The following is a 21,822-nucleotide window of genomic DNA, read 5'->3' on the forward strand; positions in this document are numbered from 1 at the left end:
TAATATTTTATAAATTTTGATATTGAGATAAAATTATAAAAAGATAAATTATATGAAAAATGTGTTTTATTTTTAGTTGGTTTTGGACTATGGGTTAAAATTTGTTTTTCTTTAGTTAAGAGTTTATCTTCCATCACTTGATATTTGTGGTGGTGTGAATTTTTTTTGAATAACAATGAATTTTAGTGGCGTGGGTTTTTCTTTGAATAACAATGATTTTTGGTGGTGTGATTTTTTCTCGTTCGAATAAAAATGAAGAAACAACCTTTATTCATGATACAAGTTAGTGTTTTTTCTTGAATAAAAGTGATTCTTAGTGGTGAGACTTTTTCCTTGAATTAAAAGTGATTTGTGGTAGTGTGATTTTTCTTTAGAATAACAGTGATTCTTGGTGGTATGATTTTTCCTTGAATAATAGTAATTTTTAGTGGTATGATTTTCCTCTAAATAAAAATTAGGAATTAGTCTTCATTCATGATACAAGTTAGTGATGACTATCCCACTACTTTTACAATTATGTTGTGTTATATTTTTTCACTATTTAAAAAAATTATAATGTGCATATTTTTTAAAAGGAGTGATTATAAGATGTATATTAACAACAAGGCTGGATTATGGGCTAGAACCCTTACACTAGTATTTTGGAATTTGAACATGAAAGTATTCGTCTTCCCATACAACCAAAATTGTAATTGATGCTTATACAACAAAAATTGCCACTAATAACTTATGCAACAAAAATTGGCACTAATAACTTGACAACAGGAACCTAGGATCAAACAATATTTGCAGGGAAACATAAGACATATTAAGGTAACAAGAGAACCGACTCTAATAAGGCCTTGGTCGAGTCCATAATTTGGTCAAATATCAAACCATCATGGTTAGGTTTTGAAGGCTTTGAAGAATCTTCCATGGTAAGAGTAATCCCTTGAGAGAAGGAATCAAACACAAATAACAAGCTAAACCAATTTTTAGAGCTAGGAAGAAACAATACCCCATAGTTTCCCAAGGAGGCCCGAATTATCAATAAATAGATCACACAGGGACGCTGGCATGAGCCAGACTAAGACGTAAATTCCATATTTGAACCTAAATACTCGAAAGGGAAATGAGGAGAATGATGGAAGTAGAAACAAGGCAACGATATTAACTCCAATGCTCTGCTCGAAGAGAGTTTCATCTTGTCCATGATAAATCCCACCCACGACAAAATAAATACAAGTACCTCTCCAGACAAAGGATAAATATGGGAAAGAGCCACCTGTTGCAAGGAAGGCACCACCAGGAAGAAAAATTGAGAAAACATGGCCAAGATTTAAACTTCTGTTGGCACACAACAATCTTCATTCTTAATAGAAAAACCAACAAGAGAGCAAAACTAGAGGAGAGCTAATACTCTAAAACCTACCAACATCGGGTTGTCATTCAAAAAAATTTGGGAGGCTGGACATGATTAAGGAATAGGATCAAAATTTATTAATCCATCACTTCTTTTTATTCTGCTTTGCCTGAGGGCAGAACCTTTTTTTTTCCAAAACATCAGCCACCGAGTTTAAATGTCTATACACATGTATAAACTCAAGACACTCAAATTGAGAGGCAATTAAGGAAATCCTTTGGTGAATGAGAATATGCTCATGACATGTCACTTCCATAGCTTTGATGACTTGTCGAATGACAACCATTGCGTCACCAAAAACAACTAACTTTATAGATTTTCTTGGATAGGGATAATTCCAGACCTTTCCATAGCACTAAGAACTCAACTTGATCATTTGTCGCAAGACTGAGACCCCAAACAAATTGTAATACCATTTTTCCATTAAGGTTGAATGTAACAACCTCGAGCTAAAAGTCCATGTAATAAAGTTAGTAAAGGAAAAATAAGACCAAGGTCACGGGACACGTATTCCAAGCTGAGTGTTGGGAAAAACATCCTAGCGGGTGTTCATTTGGTTTATTATGGCTAAAGGAAATTGGGAAAGCCTTTGAAAAGGCAAAAAGACATTTTGGCATTTTATTTATGAAAATAAGGGAAATTAAGAGAAATTGGAGATCAAGGGTCACATGTTGCATGTGAGAAGGAAAATAGAGGAAAAATGAAGAAATTAGAGGCATCAATAATAAAAAGACATCAGAGTATAAGTTTGGGGTGTGTTTAAGTTCAGTTCGAGAATTGGTTTCAGAGAAGAGGAGCACCAAGAGAAGGAAGGACAAGGAAAGCAAGGGAAAACAAGGATCAAGCAAGGAAAAGTTGGATCAAGCAGCTTCATCAGAATACTTGCAGGTAACAAGTTGCATGTATGGTTTCGTAGTTGGTTTTGGCATGCATGGTATATGCATTTGTGTATTGGTTCATTTGTCGTCATTGACATGGGTTGTATCAAGTTTTGTCAGTGATTTCAGCCTCGCCTTGCTATTTTAGGATAGCCATGGTGTGATGAGATTCATTCTTGATTGAGCTTTGGATTGCCAAAAGGTTTTGGATTTAGGTGAGGTGGTATCAGGAAAATCCCAAGGGTTGGGGATGGAGATGGTTTTCTCAAGGAAGCCCTCAACAAGTGGGTGGAGACAAGAAAATTCCTCAAGGGATGGTGAAGGAATACTGAGGCATCCAAGCTTTGTTTGGTTTTATGATCTCGAGATCGGTTTAGGTGAAATCACAATAGTGTGAAGGTGGAGCTAGTTTAACCTCTGGATTCCCTTGGTTGTTTATGGATTGGTTTATCCCATGAGATCCCACATTCATGCTTGGAACATGGCACGGGGGTGATTGGTTGAAAGAAAGATTTGGTTCAGCCCAATCTATGGTTGAGTGGTATGTGGAAGTCCCTGACTTGGTTGGCTTTTACATGTGCCAATAAAAGTTAAGTTCCCCTTGTATTTCATGAGTAATTATACTTGTTATTATGTGACTTTAATGATTGTTCTATCATTGTTATTTATTTAGTTATATGCTAGTTATAAGCATGGTTTTATGATAGATTCAAGTTATGGCTCTTATCATGTTTTTATTTGTAAATGATTGGTCAATGAATGCATGACTTAATAGATGTTATTGCAACTATTGTGAGAGGGCATTAGTCCTTCTTGGTAAACCTTAGATAAGTTTCAGATCTCTATGTTCAGATATGCATTCATGACCTGTAGATCTCATGTTCTCAATGTGTTTGACGAAATGACTGTCATGGTTAGACCGAGTTAGGTCAAGTCCTTGTCTAAGTTTTGTGTTAAAAGCTTTGTTTGTGTGTCATTCATCATTCTGGAAAGTCTCATCAAGTTTTGGGCAATGGTCTGGTGACTAGCATTGAAAAAGTGGCTTAGATCCTGCGGTCATTGGCACCAAACAAGGTAAAAAAGGCCGCAGTGGGTCCCTCACAGGCTCATGCATGTGACTAGAGGGTTACAATCAAATTCAGGCAGTGTTATGCCAGCGTCTAGGAGTCCAGATCAATGGAAAAACAAGTTAATTTAGGGTTCAGACAACTAGAATGATGGTTTAGCTCTTGGGGGTCTTGTAGCACTTGAGGGAAGTCAATAAGGTCTTGTTTTGTCAACTCCATTTCCTTAATGTTATTTAGGAGGTTGAGTCATGTCATAATAGCCCTCAACTCATGTTTACCCCAGGTAAACTGGTTAAAATAGGTAAAATATGAGATGTGCAATTACACCGAACAATACCCCTTCCACTCCTACCTCTACCAAAAAATTATAAAAATAATAAATTAAAAATAAAATTTAATTTTAAACTATAAATTAATATAGCTTTTATCTTTGATTTGATAAATTTGAATTATAATAAATAAATAAATAAATATATATTAATTTTATTTAACTGATCAATAATTTTAAATATACACTATAAATTTATATATTATAATGATTACAAATTACTTTTTATATATTATAATGATTACAAATTACTTAATATAATAATAGATGAATAATATATATATATATATTTTTAAATTTTATTTAACTGATCAATAATTTTAAATATAAACTATAAATTTATATATTATAATGATTACAAATTACTTTTTATATATTATAATGATTACAAATTACTTAATATAATAATAGATGAATAATAAATTATGATTGATAAATTATTATGATTAATGTGAATTTTTAAAGCCATGATAGCGTTTGAATTTTAAATGGAGACTATAATTTGAATGCTTAAAGCCACGATGAAGGTTTAAGTTTACATGGAGTATATACGGTAAAGATTGAACATTCGTAAATGATGAATTTAAATCCGTTTGTTTATATTTAATAAGTATAAAATATATTAAAATAATAGAATATATTTTAATATTAAAATTAATAATTTTTATAAATTATTTTCACATATTATTATAATAAATAATTAAAAAAATATTTATATTAGAATTTTAATAATTATTTTAAGTAATATGAAATGATAATTAATTTTATCATTTAAATTTTAAGATAATATAAAAAATTATATAAGAGAAAATTTTGTTCATATGAATTAATTATTTTGATTATATTAAAAAATATTTGTAATACAAAATAATGATCTAAATCTTAATATATAACCCAATAAAATGTTTTAATGAGGTGGTAGATATATTAACATGATAATAATGAAAGTTTTTCATGAGTTGGTACTAATGGTATAAATTAAGGGTTAAATATTTTATTTTATCTTTTATTAAAATTCGAAAATTTATTACTTTACAATTTAGTTAATTTAAATACTTTTTATCAGAGGTGTTTTCTTAATAAAATAACTTTCGAAAACAAGAAACGGTTATATATATTTATAATTTTAACATGATTAGAAACGGTTATATATATTTATAATTTTAACATGATTTAAGCTTTGTAGAAATAATATTTATTAAAATTTTGTTAATTTCTGATTATTCGTATTATAAAATTTCTGAAATTTGGACTCTATATAAACCGATAACGAAAATCCTTTTAAAAAACTCTTTTCAATCAAATCATAACGTTTATAATGTAATTAAAACGGTATCTGTGTTTTGACGTTTTACCAAATTTTAAAAACATAATTTGAAAATAAAAATAATCTTGATATGGAGGGGGGGGGGCCACTAGGTGCTTTTGGTTACCGTGTGCGGGGGAAACAAACAGTATGGACCCGAATTTGGAGGGAAGCGTTGATTCGCCGATGGAGTTGAGAAATCCGTGCGAATCTGCGCCTGCTTCTTAAATGTCAACAGTGGCGACTGTTCTCCTGCCGCACGCAAACCAACCCCCAGAATAATTGAAAACCCAATAAAGAAACCAACGACATTTCAGCTGACGTGGAACGAGTCATCAGGGAAATTTAGTGATTCAAGAACCATTACAGAGTACGCATTCTCCGAGTACTGCGGCCTATATATACCCAGTCGTAAGCCGCGTTTTGAATACGTCTTCACGTTTTTCTCTCTGAACCATTTGTGTTGGTTTTTCACATTGAGATTGCCGGATTGGATTCGACCCCGTGACCGACTTGCATTGCAGAGCGTTAGGAGGGCCTTGGAGATTCATTCATGGCGGGGATAGAGATGGAGATGGAACTCACATCTGGTGCCAGCGGCCGCATAATTCCCGTTTTCAGAAACATCAAAGAAGCCGCCGTATCTCTGAGGGCGGTGAGAAATTTGGGGCTGTTTCTCCAGGCTCTGTTCCTGTGGATTGTAGTGCGGTTTCGGCAACGATCAATTCGGGTTTTTTCTTCGTCGTCAGGGGATGGAGATAACCACCGCACGGTCGTCCATTCGAAATCGAAGCGGCGCTCTGTGAGTCGGGAGGAGGAAGATGTGCTGAAAAGAAGAGCCCTCGCCGAGGATTACAGTGATGAGTCGTCAGAAGGCTGCTGGCAGACTCTGCTGTTCGTCAATTCACGCAAAAAAGCTCTGTTCACGCGGTCTTGGACACCCCCTGCCTCTCAGAACACCAGGTAAGTTTCTGATTTTCTCTTCCCCCCTTTTTATTTGTTTCAGCATTTGATGTTTCATGTATGAAATATATTAATGTTAATTGCTTGATATTCGAGCATTGGGTGCGTCCTGTATCAGAGAGATTTTAGCGTTAATTTCTTGATGTTTGAGTATTGGGTGTGTCATGTATCAGAAATTTGTAACATTAATTTAAATCCTCGGGATGACTCTGCATTAATGCATTGTGATATGGTTTTGTTTGTCCCACATACATCTGGTTGGTGTCAAGTGAGGTTGTGATCTTAAAATCAGATTGTTTCTATTAATATAGCTGTTTTAGACCTTTAAACTCCTTGTTTCGGATATTAAACATGATGTGTTTATGGAATCTGAAGATATGTTGGGATTTTTTAATGGATTTTAAAAAAATGAGTTCATAGTCACATTCATATAACTTTTGAAGACCTGCCATATGCCATATAAAACCATGCATTGGTTTCAAGATGGGTTTGCCCATATGGTCAATTAGTTTGCAGCTAGTGGAATCACATCAAGTTACAGGAAAATTTTCTGTCTTGTGACATATGTTGAAAAACAAGGCCCAGCCAACCCGTAGGTAAGGCCAGGGCATAAGAGTTCTACCCAAATTTGGTAAGGATAAACAAAATCTAAGCAGCATAAATCATTCAAAATGAGGGTTTTTCTTTTACTTTTTTGACATTTAGATTTGGTACCCGCAAGTTTTTCCATCCACCCATAAATTGGATTCTTCAGCCAGCAGCTGACCGTCAAGTTGTAGCCTGTAGGTGTAGGCCAGTTAATAATTCACAAGTCTGGGCCTGATCTGGCAGACTTGTTTATGGTGAGTTTGACTCTCAGACAGAGAGTCAGACTCAGGACCCAGTTAACTTGGCTGGGCAGCAAGGACGAACATATTTTGACTGGAAAAACTCAGAATACTAGGAGGATTTGGTATTTTTTTCAATTACCATTTTAGATTCTGTTGATACAAGGACAAGTAACATCTGAAGAAAGTGAGAGCTTTTCCTTCCTCAACATCTGGAGGTCAGACTAGTGCTTAAAAGTCCAAATGCTGCTAGCACATATTCTTCAACCAGCAATCATACTCGAATAAATATTTTGTCTCAGAGGGTATCCTTTATCATGTCTTGTGATTGTGAGGAAGTTAAGATATAGAGCCAGATAATGTTTTATTGTAGAGAAAGCTTTAATATATACACCATTTGGACATAATGACCATAACCCCGTAATGGTATAATTACCTTTTTCACCTTTGTCAACTGGCAAGCCTTAAGCAGCAGACAAACTTGCTATAAATGCATGTTTGTGGAACCTCTATGCAATGTGTTTCTTACTTGGAACCTTATCAAACTTCAAATTTCCACCAACATTAATGACAAGTCTGTCTACTTAAGGTCTGCCTTGCTAACTTACCTTAGTCTAAGATATTTTACTTTTATTTATGCCTACAACTTAAGTTTATCAAAATGTTAATAATGGTCATTGTATTTAACCCTCCCTTTTATTGACCAAGTTGTTAAGTGTTACACCAAACTTGTCCTGAAATTTTAGAAATCTGGTTTTGGACAAGGAATTTGGTAAATACAGTGAAAAAATTCTCTCTCTACTTTGGACCTTCTTATGAATGAAGTGGTGATGAATCTCCACATGCTTCATCTTTGGATAGAAAGCTTGATTTTTCAGCAACTTGAGGGTGCCCCGATGGTCACAGTATAGCAGTTGCTTCATTCTATTGAATCCTGTATCCTCAAAAATTATCGTTGCCCACAATGCCTTAAATGCACTAGATACGGCAAGTTTTATTGTTTTTTTGTGCGTGATACTGGAATTGTTGTTTGCAGTCCATGAAATTGCACTTGAACCCAACCTGAATACATATTTGGAGGTTCAATTTCCATAATTTGATGATCCTACCTAGTCTATATTTGTGCAACCTGTCAAACTGAAATTATCATTCTTGACCAACTCTACACCAAAATCAGCAATTCCCTACACATAACTTAGTATAAGTCAGATAGATTAGACATCTTTTAGTTGTTTGTATAAGGTAGCATCTACCTTCCTTGGGTTCTTCTTGTCGATAGCTTAAGCCTAGTCTTGACCATAATTTCTGTAGCAATTCTTGACCATAATTTGCTTGAAAATAAAAGATATTGTCTCTCTTTTTCCATGCCTCCAAACTAAGACAGTAGTGTAGAAGTCCCAAATCTATTATCCCAAATGTTGCTTCAAGGTCATGCTCCATTTCAACAATCGATTTACACCACACTCATGATTATGAGATCATTTCTATAAACCACAAGAATAACGATGCCCTTATCATTTTGTTTGATGTATAAATTTGAATTTGATTCTCTCCTCTAAAAACTACTAGCTCATAGATGCTCATCAATTTTTTGGTTCCATGCCCTTCGTATCTACTTCAAGCCATACAATAATTATATTTAGTGTGAGCCAGATTCTCCGTATTTGTCCCTTCAAAGCCTTCTACTTGATTCATGTACACCTCCTCCTTGAGATTATCATTTAAGAATGCACTCTTTACCTCCATTCGATAGATGGTCCCACCAAATTGCTTTGAATGTCAACACCCACTTATTTGTTATGATTTTGGTTGTTGAGGTGGAGGTCTCTTTAAAATCAACCCCTTCACACTGTGCATACCCTTTGCTACCTGCCTCACTTTATGCTCATCATTGGAGCCATCTTCCTCATACTTTGTATGGAAGACCCATTTGCAACTAATGGGTTTCTTCCTTCTAAGAAGTTTGACCAACCAATAGTCTTATTTTCTTCAATGATGGAAACTCTGATTCATTTCATCACTCCTTTCTTGACCATTCTGGGCTTCACTAACATCATTGCTTTCAATATGAATAATTTACGTTTTCACTCATAAGAGCAAAATTAATAGAATTTATCTATATGTCTCCATCTTCAGTATTGCAATTTTAGTAGGTTTTTTGGGTATCGAAGAATGAAGCATTTTCTCCCTTCTCCTTGCTACAAATGGTCTCATGGATGCCTTTCCACCACTCCTTTATCCCTTATGTGTGTTGGATTCCCACACATATGTGACATGTGCCCTAGTAGTGTCCGAAAGTGTCCAAGCCTGTTGAGTCTCCATGATAGAGCATCCCTTGATGATTTGGATGAGGTCTTGATAGAGTTTTCCACTTGCACTAGGAGATTTGAAGGCTATGATGTGCTTGGAGATAGGGGGATTAAGAAGCCATATGTTTGCTGGGGAACTCATGGGGTAACATTCACTATTTTACAAAAGTTAGCCATGAGCCCTATCTCTTTGGATACTTCACCCTTTTGTTGTGAGAGGCATTAGAGCACATATGGAAATTTGCACACTTTTAAGAAAAACACACTTGAGCCGTCCAAAGCAGAGACAATGGTGTATGTGCACTTGAATTTCTATCCCATTTACAAGATGAGGGATGAGTGGTTCAAGGGAATGGTTTTAGAAAACACCTTTGAGTTGTTATTAGCTGACTTGGATCTTATTGAACTAGTCTTAAGGCAATCACTTTTAATGATGGTGATCCTCTTGAGGGGTCATCCTCAACGTTGTCAAAGATATTGGATTGGATATAGAGGAGGAGGAAGATGGAGGAGAGATCAATGGTAGTGGTGGTGATCTTGATAATTCTAACATGGAGGAGGGAAATTGAAGAGCTATGAGATTCTTCCATATATGGCTCTAGTATCTACCGTATTTTGTATTTGCCATTGTTGTTCCCACCTATAGTATTAGTTGATATATATGTAATACATCTTATTTTGATAACATCAAATGACTCAATGAGATCATTACAATTTATGGTTCTGACATTCAAACCTCTATCTTATATGAATATTCTAATTTCATTGTGTATTTAATAATCAATGTTTAATAATCTCTCTCTTTTTTTCATAACATATACGTCGCATTTTGAGGTTTTGATGTGTCCAATGTTAGATAATCGTATCTTGTCTTGTGTTTTGTCCTAGTGTCATGTGACTTAGATCTATAAGTTCATAAAAATTTGCATCTTTACCAACTATTTTTTTCTTAATAGGGTCAGATACTGGTATGCTTTTGAGATCTTGCCATAGCTAACAAATGTACATATATTGCCTTCATCCAACTTGTTCCACTTTTGTGAGATTTGATAGTTTACTGTTAATCTAGGTAAAACCAAAGTGTTGATTTTCAAGGGCCCAAAGCAATTCCTCATAGACTTCCATTTCTTTTTTTTTACGGGAGGAGGTTGAGATTAACAAAGATAATGCCTATTTGGGAGTCTAGTTTTTAATGCCCAGGTTTGGGTTGAGGCAAGCACTCCAACCCTAGATAAATAAGGGCTATGGTTGGTTCCCTTGCTCTTCATAAGCAACACTATTTCCAATGCCATTTTCAGGATATCTTGCCCAAGATGGACATGGACTATATCATTGAGTCCATAGTTCTTTATAGTTTTGAGGTGTGGGGCCTAGCTTGCTTGAGTAATACTGGATGAAGATGTAGAGTGTACGAACCCTCATTCTCCATTTTATCATTGGGAGCATGTAGATAGTTCCCCACACCATTGTTCTAGTAGAGGTTGCAATGCACCCCTTTTGGCTTGAGACAATTTTCAGACTGGTCTCACTTTTGCATCATATTCGACATTTTGCTAACTTGATAGTTGGTAGGCACTGTTGTTTGTAGCTCACTTACTACTTCTCCGAGACCATAGTCTCGAACAAGCTTGTTGATGGGGTTCATGTTTGGTTTTTATAGGTTTTGGGCCTTCTATGGTTAATCGACATCTCGATGGAGCACCTCCCTCCTTTCATTGGATGCACTTGTTTGCCTCTTGTTGATTACGTAGGAGATAAATGGAATTATCAAGGACAACATCTACAAACAATGTCCAATTCACTTGGTTTGACTTGCCAATAGGGTTTGTTACCTCTGCGAGTTGTGCATTCAAATGATAAAAGCTCCAAATCATGTTGCACAATCCGAGTGGCACTTGGGTAGGGCACCACTGTCACCTCAACAACCTACCTTTCCTCTTTAGGCTAGCTCTCCTCCGACTTTGAGGGGGGGTTCCCTTATAGATCACTAGGGTTTAAACAATATGAAACAAGGTGATATCACAAATAAGCCCAAGGATTGAAATGTTTTCTTGAAAAAGGGATTGGAAATGACAACAATGAAAGGATACAAAGACCAGTGCCAATATTTAAGGGAAGTAGGTAGGGTCGCGATCACAACCCCCTCTTTGTCAGCTCTACCTTTAGGACCAGATGGGTGAGGAGTTGGGGGTGAAACTATCCCACTCAAGCTAGTCTAGGATAACCCACAGGGAACACAACTTCACTAGGAGGACTTGCTCATTTGAGATTCCCCAACCATTGTACTAACAACTTTCACCAATATCCCATAAATTTAGTTGAATATTCCCTCTAAAAGGGATTGTCCAACACTTAAAAATGTGTATTTTGATGAGAGCTTAGGGTGAGATGAAGACCCTAGAATGCTAGACCTCCCCTTCTTGGTGATTGTGTCAATCAATGGATCGGTAAAGAAATTTTGTGATCACAGATGTATCCTTGCAAAATGAACCTAATTAAAGTACAAATTATAGGCAAGAACTAAGAAGAAGAAGCATAGAAAAATCAACCTGGAAAAACTACACCCACAAACCAAAGAAAATTTATTAATCCCCAGGGAGAGGAATACTGGTGGGAGGAATTTTATTAGTCTAGTGGGAGTATTCCTCTCCCTAGGGACTAATATAATTTTCTTTGGTTTGTGGGTGTAGTTTTTTCGGGTTGATTTTTCTATGCTTCTTCTTTTTAGTTCTTGCCTATAATTTGTGCTTTAATTAGGTTAATTCTGCAAGGATAGATCGGTGATCACAAAATTGCTTTACCAATCCATTGAGTGACACAGTCACTAGGAAGGGGAGGTCTAGGATTCTAGGGTCTTCATCTCACCCTTAACTCTCATCAAAATACACATTTTCAAGTGTTGGACAATCCCTTTTAGGGGGAATCTTCAACTGAATTTGTGGGATATTGGTGACAGTTGTTAGTACAATGGTTGGGGCATCTCGAATGAGCAAGTCCTCCTAGTGAAGCTGTGTTCCCTGTGGGTTATCCTGGACTGGCTTGAGTGGGATAGTTTCACCCCCAACTCCTCACCCATCTGATCCTAAAGGAAGAGTTGACAAAGAGGGGGTTGTGATTGCGACCCCGCCTATTGCCCTTGAATATTGGCACTAGTCTTTGTATACTTTTATAACTCTCATTTCCAATCCTTTTTCAAAAAATCATTTAAATCCCTAGGGTTACTTGTGATATCGTCTTGCTTCATATCGTCTAAATCCTAGCGATCTATATGGGAGCCCCCCTCAAAGCTGGAGGAGAGCCAGCTTAAAGAGACAAGGTAGGTTGTTGAGGTGACAGTGGGTGACCTACCTAAGTGTCACTTGGATTGTGCAGTGTGGTTTGGAGCTTTTATCATTTGAACACACAACTTGCAGAGGTAACAGGGTTGAAGCCCAAGATGGATTTCTATGCAGAGCACTTGGAGCCTATAGATGACCTCATTGTTCTACCCTCTTATGTGCTCCAACACTGGGTGCATGTGCTTAGGATCCCTCTAGGCTATTTTTGCTTGGGTTCTAGGCTACGTGTAGGGGTCAAGCATTAGATTCCATGCGGGGATAGGTTTTTTCAGTTATGTCATATGTAGTAGATCAATAGAGGAGTGCTTTATTTTTTTGTCATCCTATCTAGATTTGGGAGATCTTGGGGGCCATCTTGCTTCCCTTCAGAAAGACCTATGTGGGGTTATCGACTTAAATCTTGCGACAAGGTTTAGCCTTCAAGTAGGTAAAACTTTGCTTCGAGACAACAACAATAGGCTCCTCCATTGAGATAGACAAACACACATTGGAATAGTGCTTCTTCCAACACTTTTGGGAAACCTTCTATAGCATGCTTTTTCTCTTTGACTCTCAATGCGAGGAGTGATACTTCAATGAAAATGGGTCTACGGCTCTATGAGGCTCCCTTATATAACCCTCTAAGGCATCCCAAGGGAGTTTAGATTTTGAGTTTTGGCCTGTAGTCATGCGTAGATGATTTTATATTTCCTAGCACCATGTTCTTCTCTAGCTTTTCTATTTTAGATCTTAGATTATATTTGAATTTTGTTTTTATAGGAGTGACCCTATGTATTGATACTATTTTAGTTGGTAACCCTATTCACCTCTTATGGTTATTTGTTGGGCATTAATAAAAGTATCTAATCTTATCTTATCTTAGGAACATTGACAAAGATCTTACAATGAAAATCCTGATAATGATGGATTTTAGGATTTTGACATGATCTTATGTCCTTAAGAATTTTCTTTCCAATTACTCTAGTCGAGGACGTATTCAACAATAGATCCTTGTTGACTATTTTTGCACAAAAGCTATTGGACAATCCTTTCCCCTTTATACATACACCTAACCATAATCTCTTTTCTTTGCACTACCCCATTCTATTATGGAGAATAGGTTGTGGTTTGTTGCCTTATAATTCCATGTGTCTTGTAAAAATGATAATAATCATCAAACCTAAGTTGCACGAAACGGGGAAACGGGCACGAGTTTCTGAAACAAGCATGGGTACAAAACGTGACCCGCCCAAATTTTGGAAATAGGGAAACACAACATATATATATATATATATATATATATATAGAATTTAGGACATTTAAGAAATGTTATGTGAAATCATAAAGCATACATGATAGATTATAATTTATTACATTTAAAGTTTAAACATTATGATTAAATTTACATCACATTTACTCATGAATGATCACATAATGAAAATAGCAATATTGAAATATCCTAAATCAACCTTTATTATATATCCAAATCTCAAAATCAGCCTTTATTATATATATGAGGCTGCAAGTACAATAAAGACTGAGGCTGCAAGAACTATAAAGACAAAAGACCACTGCTCTCTTCCTCTTTTCTCCTTTGCTAAAATCGTCTGTCTCCAAGAGAAAGGACTTGCTCAATTGTGTGATGAGGGAATGAGGCGAGTGTGTTTATAACTTGAGAGAGGCACCTAGAAGCATCCACAAGATATATTATTCGCCCAATCAAAAATTAAAACTGAAAAAAAAAATAAAAAATCGCAATATGAAGTGCAAACTCCATTGTATGGCCTGGAAACTCGTTTCCGACCGTACTGGCCACGTTTCCCCAGCGTGAAACGTGCCAGTATGGCCAGAAACTCGTTTCCGGGCCGTACAGTACACGTTTTCGTTTCGTTTCCTGGCTGAAACGGACCCGGGGGCAACGTTTCCTGTAACATAGCATCAAACATATATTTACCACCTCCATCTATTTTAAGGTTGCTTAATTTTCCACCACATTGCATCTCTACTTTTGTCTTAAATTCGTAAAGAAGGAAGGTGTGTTTGATTTATTATTTAAGAAACGAATCTATTTATTTCTAAAAAAATCATCATTGAATGTAATAAATACTTGGCATTGTCCATCCCTTGTGCTGGCATTGATTGACATAACTAATTGTGAACAGATCCAACAAGCCTACCACTCTTCATGCTTTTCACGTTATGATCTGCTCACTATGCCGTTTTCCTACATTACATTCCTAACATACTAAATTGTTTAGCCTAGTCTAAGGCAATCTTATTAGAATTGGACTGGTGATCGAACTAGTCGACCCTAAAAACTAGAACCAAATTGGAACTGGTAAAAAATCTGAAACAAAAACTTGTTGACATTCGAGTTGTGATAAATTAAATATCTATTCATGCACATAGGTGTGAATTCAAACCATTATATAATATAAACAAATATGCAAATTTTGTTCATATATATAACAAGTAAGGGTGCATATAACCAAAATACCTTCAAGTGCAATCTATATTTTAACCAAAAACTATAGGCTAGAGTTTAGACTCTACAACATAATCATATGACATAATCATCTAGAATCGTTATCCTCTACATCATCAACATGGGTAGACTCGAGAAGGGGATTTATCTTGGCCACCTAGGCCTACAGGTCCTCATCCAAGAACAAGGATTAGATTCAAATGCAAATTTAGATTAGATTAGATTCAAACGCTAGATTAGATTTAGATTTAGATCCAAGAATGAGGATTAGATTTTGTGATCTAATCCAAGAACAAGGATTAGATTCAAACGCTAATTTAGACACACTTTAAACGGCTGTGCTTTAAACGGCTTGTAGGAGGTTGGCTAGGTCCTCAGGGTCAACGTTACCGATTCCTAGTCTGTGATTTCAGCGCTTACTGATTCAACATTGACAGATACGACTTCTGAAACCAATTCTTTTAACACACCACCTTTCATCTTTGTAGTGTAAGGCATGCTCTTTAAATACATGATTCCAGACCCCTCATGGTTTCAAAATGTTTTTTAATTTTTCCCAAGCAACCTTAGCATCTTTGGCATTCGGTAGATGTTTAATCGTTGGTTCTCCTACGGACAAGGTTGAAAAACAAAGCCTCTCTATTTTAGTTCTCAAAATTTTCTATTGTATCGTTTTCTGTTGAAGGTTTGGTCTCTGTGCCCTTTACAATTCCTCATTTTTTTTTACATGAAAACATGGTTTCCATTAAAACTGTCCAAACCTCTGGAATTCAGACAATGCATATTGGCCTCCCCCCGTTCAAAAAAAATCTGATTGTGTAAACTAAGTGTTACAGATTACCTCCATTCCATTGCACTCACAAATTTTCTGACTTCTTTTATGCTTCACTTTGACTGCTGCTCTGTCTCACCACTCTATATCTTCCTTAATCCCGTTGTACTGCAATTGACTGCCTGCCATACTTGCAGACACAAAAAAAAACTGAAACACTTTTTCCAGACTCTGAAAGGTCTTTAGTCTGCAAGAAGTGGAGTGGTTCTGTAACAGTTAATGTATATGTTTTTATGTGTAGTCCAATCATATCGTTGTTCGCTATATATGGACCAGTTTATATATGATCAACTAAACCCTTTTTCCTTTTAGATAAAATGCCCAATCAATAAAAGATGAAATTTCTGAGTTCTGTTTTGCTTTGGTTTGTGGAAGTGGCATTAATTTATGCTTTTTGGTGGTTTTACAGGGGATTACTAGTTCTTCTACATGGCCTCAATGAGCACAGGTTGGTCTTCAGTTTTTACTTCATATCCAGTTGACTGTTCTTTGTTTATCCCATGAATGCACTTAGTCCTCCGTTTGTAAGGAGGGAGACTAATATTTGTGCGTCTGATTCGATTTTGTTTTGAGTTTTATATCAATGCAAAAGTCGAACATTTTGAAAAGAAAACTGGCAAGTTACTAGCATGTTGATGATGTTTTGAAGAAGTTGCTTTTGTGGTTAAGTTCCTTTCCACGAATATCTTAGCTTTTTATTCTCTTGCCTGAATATGGGCTGCAGTGGAAGATATGAGCATTTCGCAAGGCTGCTCAACTCACATGGATTTGGAGTTTATGCAATGGATTGGATCGGTGAGTTTTAATTATTTCTTCGAATTAAACCCATATTGGTGGGCTGTAATGTACTGTATGGAAGTACATCTAGATTAGTATTTCTTAAATCTAGTGGTTGAATTTGAAGAGCTATGCATATCTTGATTATGTGTGAACTTGCATTTTAGTTTCAAAGTGCTGCAATAGAGGAACGTCGTCCTTGAAACCGTGTATCTTGTTCGCGTTTACCTGTTCCAGCAGTCTTTTTCCAGTTTCCCTAACTAGAGGGACCTGTAATTCACAGACTATGCCTGTCATCTTGCAGGCTGCACTAACCACCGAGCGTGATAATGACTTTTCATTTCATGCATTGACAATTAACAGCAGCAAGTTTACAATCAGTTTATTTCACACTAAACAACTAATATGGCAATATGCACTGAAGAGAAGTTAGATGCTCCTACAACCAGGGTAGAAGAGATAAGTCAATTAATTTCTGTAATGGTAATAAAATAAAATGAGAAAAAGAATATGAAGTTTGACCATCTGCATAAAAGAAAATTTGTGAAGTCCGAAGGACCAGGTGAAAGAAAAAATGTGAAGTCTGAAGGCCAGGGTGAAAGAAATGTGTTACTTATGTGTTTAAGGGTAGTAAAATATAATGGGATTTTCTTTTGAGTCCCACATCTAATTTAGAAAAAAAAGAAAAATGAAAAAGTAATAAAATAGAAATCTCACATTTAATTTCAAGATGAATCTCTACTAACATTAATACTACATATTGCTCACTATTTAGTATTTAGTATTTAGAGGTTAAAATGATCTCTAACATTAATACTACATCACAGTTTATGATTCAGCTTAATTATATATGTTACACTATCACTGAAATTTAGTGTTCAATATACTACAGGTCATGGTGGGAGTGATGGGTTACATGGCTATGTACCTTCACTTGATTATGTTGTTGCAGACACGGTATGGTATGCTTGTGTCATCTGTTAGACTCTATGCATTCGTAAAGTAAACCTTTTAACCTCTTTTACATTTCCATGTGCACAGAGGGCTTTTATTGAGAAAATCAAATCAGACAACCCAGGTGTCCCTTGCTTTTTATTCGGCCATTCAACAGGTGGAGCAGTTGTTTTGAAGGTACCTTGTGGAAGGATTTGAAGCCATGTTTGTAGCCCTGTATCTTTCTAATTTCGAAGAAACTAATATTTATGATACCGTTATTCAGCGCAGACAGTGAATTGAAGTGCCTATCTAATTTTTTTTCCTGTGTCAAAATGATTTTTGAAGGCTGCTTTACTTCCAGACGTCGAAGCAATGTTAGAGGGAGTGATATTAACTTCTCCAGCACTGCGTGTCAGGCCTGCACATCCGATTTTTGGGGTAAGAAAAGTCATTAAAAGGATAATAATGAACTCAGATTTTATTTAGTTTTTGGAAAATTTCGATATTTTCAAGTAAATTAAGTTTATCTGGGTGAATATTAATTTTGAACTCATCAATTGCTTTTGGGAAAATTTGAAAAAATCAAAAGTTAACAAATATTGGGCCCTAAAATATCCATACATGATTTTTCATTTGAAATGTTGCAGGCTTTAGCCCCAGTTTTCTCTCTACTTTTGCCCAAGTATCAGTTTAGTCGTGCTAATAGGAAGGGCATACCAGTGTCTCGGGACCCTGCAGCACTGGTTGCCAAGTACACTGATCCATTAGTCTACACTGGGCCCATAAGGATTCGTACTGGTTCTGAGATACTCCGCATCACATCTTACTTACAACGCAACTTGAACAGGATTGCTGTTCCATTTTTAGTACTTCATGGAACAGCTGATCGGGTTACAGATCCATGTGCGTCTCAGGCATTATTCAATGAAGCATCTTCAAAATATAAAGAAATCAAGCTTTATGAAGGCTTTCTGCATGATCTGCTATTTGAGCCAGAAAGGGATGATATTGCAGGCGATATCATTAGTTGGATGGAAAGCAGATTGGAAACTTGACATGATTGTATTCCATTTTCCCTGTTCTAACTGTGGCCAAGTTTAAATGCAATTCGTAGTTTGCACTAGGAATTCTTAAGCAAAATGACCAGCATCAACTTTGAAACATTTGCCAGGACTCGGTGAAGTTTGGAAGGGGATCTATGGAAGGTGACAAAGCTACTCAGGTTACGGGGATATATGGAGGGTGACAAAGCTACTCAGGTTTTGGGCCTGTGGCAGTCATTACAATTTCTATAATTCCAAGGGAAACATTACTTGTAATCAGTTCTATATATTAAATATACTTTTTGGTTGAAGGCAGCATTTTATACATGCCAAAAGCAGGGCCTTCAATCTAACAATTTTCTGCAAGTTTGTTTTATTGCTCTCATCTCTGATCTCAACAAATGACACATGCAAGCTGCGTGGGTCTGTTAGGGTTGAGATTGTGTGGTTATCTCAGGTTTACTGCATTCTAATGGAATTATTTGTAGCTCATTTTGAGGTAGAGCAGATTCATGTACAGATCTACTGGAAACTATCTAATGCAAAATGGCATACGCAGTAGGTAAAATTTCACTTTATTCTATAATAAATCAAATGATCAAACAGAATCTATGTTTTCAGTGTCATTTTTCTGTTTCCAATGACATGGTGTCCGGAAACCATGACCAGTTAATTGGCCAGACAATTTTAGATTTCTTGAGTATGATGTCTTTGGGATAATAACACATTAATGATGTGTATTTGTACTTTATATAATTTTGTATGTAGGAAAGCAGTTCAATGACCAGAGTGAATATATATATATATAGTGAGGGATGTTGATTTCTTCGCAGTTATAATATGAGATACAATATTAATGAAAAGTTTATTTGGATTTATAAATATAAATTATAAAAGCATTATTTTTATATTTTTTTACGTGAGTGGTTCAGAGAATTGTATGTAAAATTGTGAGAAAAATTATAACATAATTCTATAATTGCATAAGTGAATTATTGAAATATTGATTGATTAATATTTAGAAAATACAAGGTGTGAATGTGTAAGTTGTTTAAATTTAGATAAAAAAATGAAGAACTAGAGAATTGTATGTAAAATTATTGAAATATTGATTGATTAATATTTAGAAAATACAAGGTGTGAATGTGTAAGTTGTTTAAATTTAGATAAAAAAATGAAGAACTAGAGAATTGTATGTAAAATTATGAGAAAAGTTATAATATAATTCTATAATTGCATAAGTGAATTAGTGAAATATTGATTGATTAATATTTAGAAAATACAAGGTGTGAATTTGTAAGTTGTTTAAATTTAGATAAAAAAATGAAGAACTATAGTAAGTTTATATGGATTTTATATATATGTCTGTGTAATGTACATTCTAAATGTGATTAGATATATATGCAGATTGCAAAATATATGTAGAAATAGTAATTAGCACAGACTTAACTAAATAGATTTGGGTAAAAGGGTTATTGAGGATTAATTTTGATTCTTGTGTGTATATATTAGGGGTGTTTTGTTTATTTACATAAACTTTATATTTATATTATAATACCGTTGACTTTAAATTTGATAGATAATATAGCTTCTATCTAAAAGTTAAAAATAATTCTATTATTTTAATTTATGATTGATATTATAGGTCAAATTCCCTCTTTTTTTAAAAAATAGAAGCAAAATTTGTTATGTGGATTAATGAAATTGATTTCGAATAATGAGAGGTTGTTAATCGGCTACAATATCAATTTTGTGATAATTGGCAAAGACAATTAATTGGAGTTGCTATTAAATTTTTGAATGGATTGTAAAGATTTATAAATCTTGGAGTAAAGTCTCAGAGAAGGTCTTTTTTCTCATTGATCAACCTAGAAATATGATACATGGCCATTTCAGGAAGTTTGGTTATTGTGGCCAAAGAGAACATTGGAGCCCATGAAACTCTAGGGCTAGCTTGAAAGGAGATGGTACTTAATCACTTGTCCATGTGTGATTAGAGTGGATTGGGGAGCTTAGCACCAATAGGATCTTTTGAGGCCTCCTAACAATCTTTAACCTAGCTTATGGTCAATGATTTTTAAGAGGACCTTGTGAAGGCGAGAATTATTTCTTATGAGATGTTATATGATGAGTTGGCCCTAGGTGTCCTAGGCACCTAGATTTGTTTTTTACATACCTAAGTATTTAATTTTCATGGTGCTTCTTTAGACTCACTAGATTAATGAAGACTTTTGATACAAAGACCTATTTAATATTAACTATATGTTGATAGTGTATGACTTTTTATGTTACTCATTTATGTTGATCATAATTATGTGATTTAGTTTTGGCCATGCAATTAAAAATTTCTAATTATTGTTGCGTGGAAACTAGTGTGGGCATTTATGCATGTATTTGGATGCATTGCATGTCGTGTGTGTGTGATTTAATTTAATTTGTCTAGTGCCTCTTTAGACTCAACTAGATTGATGAAGATATTTGATACAAAGACCTATTTGATATTAACTATATGTTGATTGTGTGATTTTTTATGTTACCCATTTATGATGATCATAATTATGTGATTTCATTTTGGCCATGAAATAAAAAAATTCTAATTTATCATTGCATGGAAACTAGTGTGTGAATTTATGCACGTATTTGGATGCATTGAATGAGATGTTATACAATGAGTTCGCTGTACGCACCTAGAATTGTTTTTTACGTACCTAAGTATTTAATTTGCCTAGTGCCTCTTTAGACTCAACGAGATTAATGAAGACATTTGATACAAAGACCTATTTGATATTAACTATATGTTGATAGTGTGATTTTTTATATTACCCATTTATGATGTGTTAATTTTTCATAGGGCTACATTGTTCTTTGCTTTAATAATTGCATTTTTTCATTAATACATTAATTTCACCCCATATTATATTATTCAGGTCTACACCATTATTCATTAGCATATGCAATTATATAGAAAGAACAACATCATCATCATTAATGCAACGAAGCATAAAGGAACAATAGAAGAAAAACATGCACACACAAAGAGACACCAGGATTGGTCCGAGACTAGGGCAAAACCCACTATGAGGAAAACCCTTGCAAATCTTCTTCTTCTTAGATCGTCATCAAATGATTCAACAAAAGAGAGTACAATGATCCATAACTTTATCTATGCAACAAAGCAACTATGATATCCATGAAACATATCTAATGATGCTTATAATCACAACCCTGATTATGAGGACTATAGTGAGTTGTCACTGATTGTAATCAACTGCTGGATACTGTGGTCATAGTGTTGAACGCTGCTGAAAATTGAGCATAATCTTTAGAATACTGAAATATCGTCTTTGAGTCC

General features: G+C 35.1%; 1 protein-coding gene across 1 annotated transcript; it reads left to right on the forward strand.

Annotated features, from left to right (window-relative positions):
* Nucleotides 1-5,310: 5,310 nt before the first annotated feature.
* On the forward strand, nt 5,311-19,078 carry LOC149259972 (uncharacterized). Its single transcript, XM_089419421.1, has 7 exons — nt 5,311-5,944; nt 16,124-16,162; nt 16,439-16,509; nt 17,384-17,448; nt 17,533-17,622; nt 17,773-17,865; nt 18,075-19,078. Exons 1-7 carry the CDS (start codon nt 5,535-5,537, stop codon nt 18,480-18,482), a joined length of 1,176 nt encoding a protein of 391 aa, XP_089275547.1. The 5' UTR covers nt 5,311-5,534; the 3' UTR covers nt 18,483-19,078.
* Nucleotides 19,079-21,822: the final 2,744 nt, after the last annotated feature.

Source organism: Pinus tabuliformis, chromosome 6, assembly GCF_031772625.1.
Source record: "Pinus tabuliformis cultivar Carrire ecotype Pingquan chromosome 6, CPIR1, whole genome shotgun sequence".
NCBI lineage: Eukaryota > Viridiplantae > Streptophyta > Pinopsida > Pinales > Pinaceae > Pinus > Pinus tabuliformis.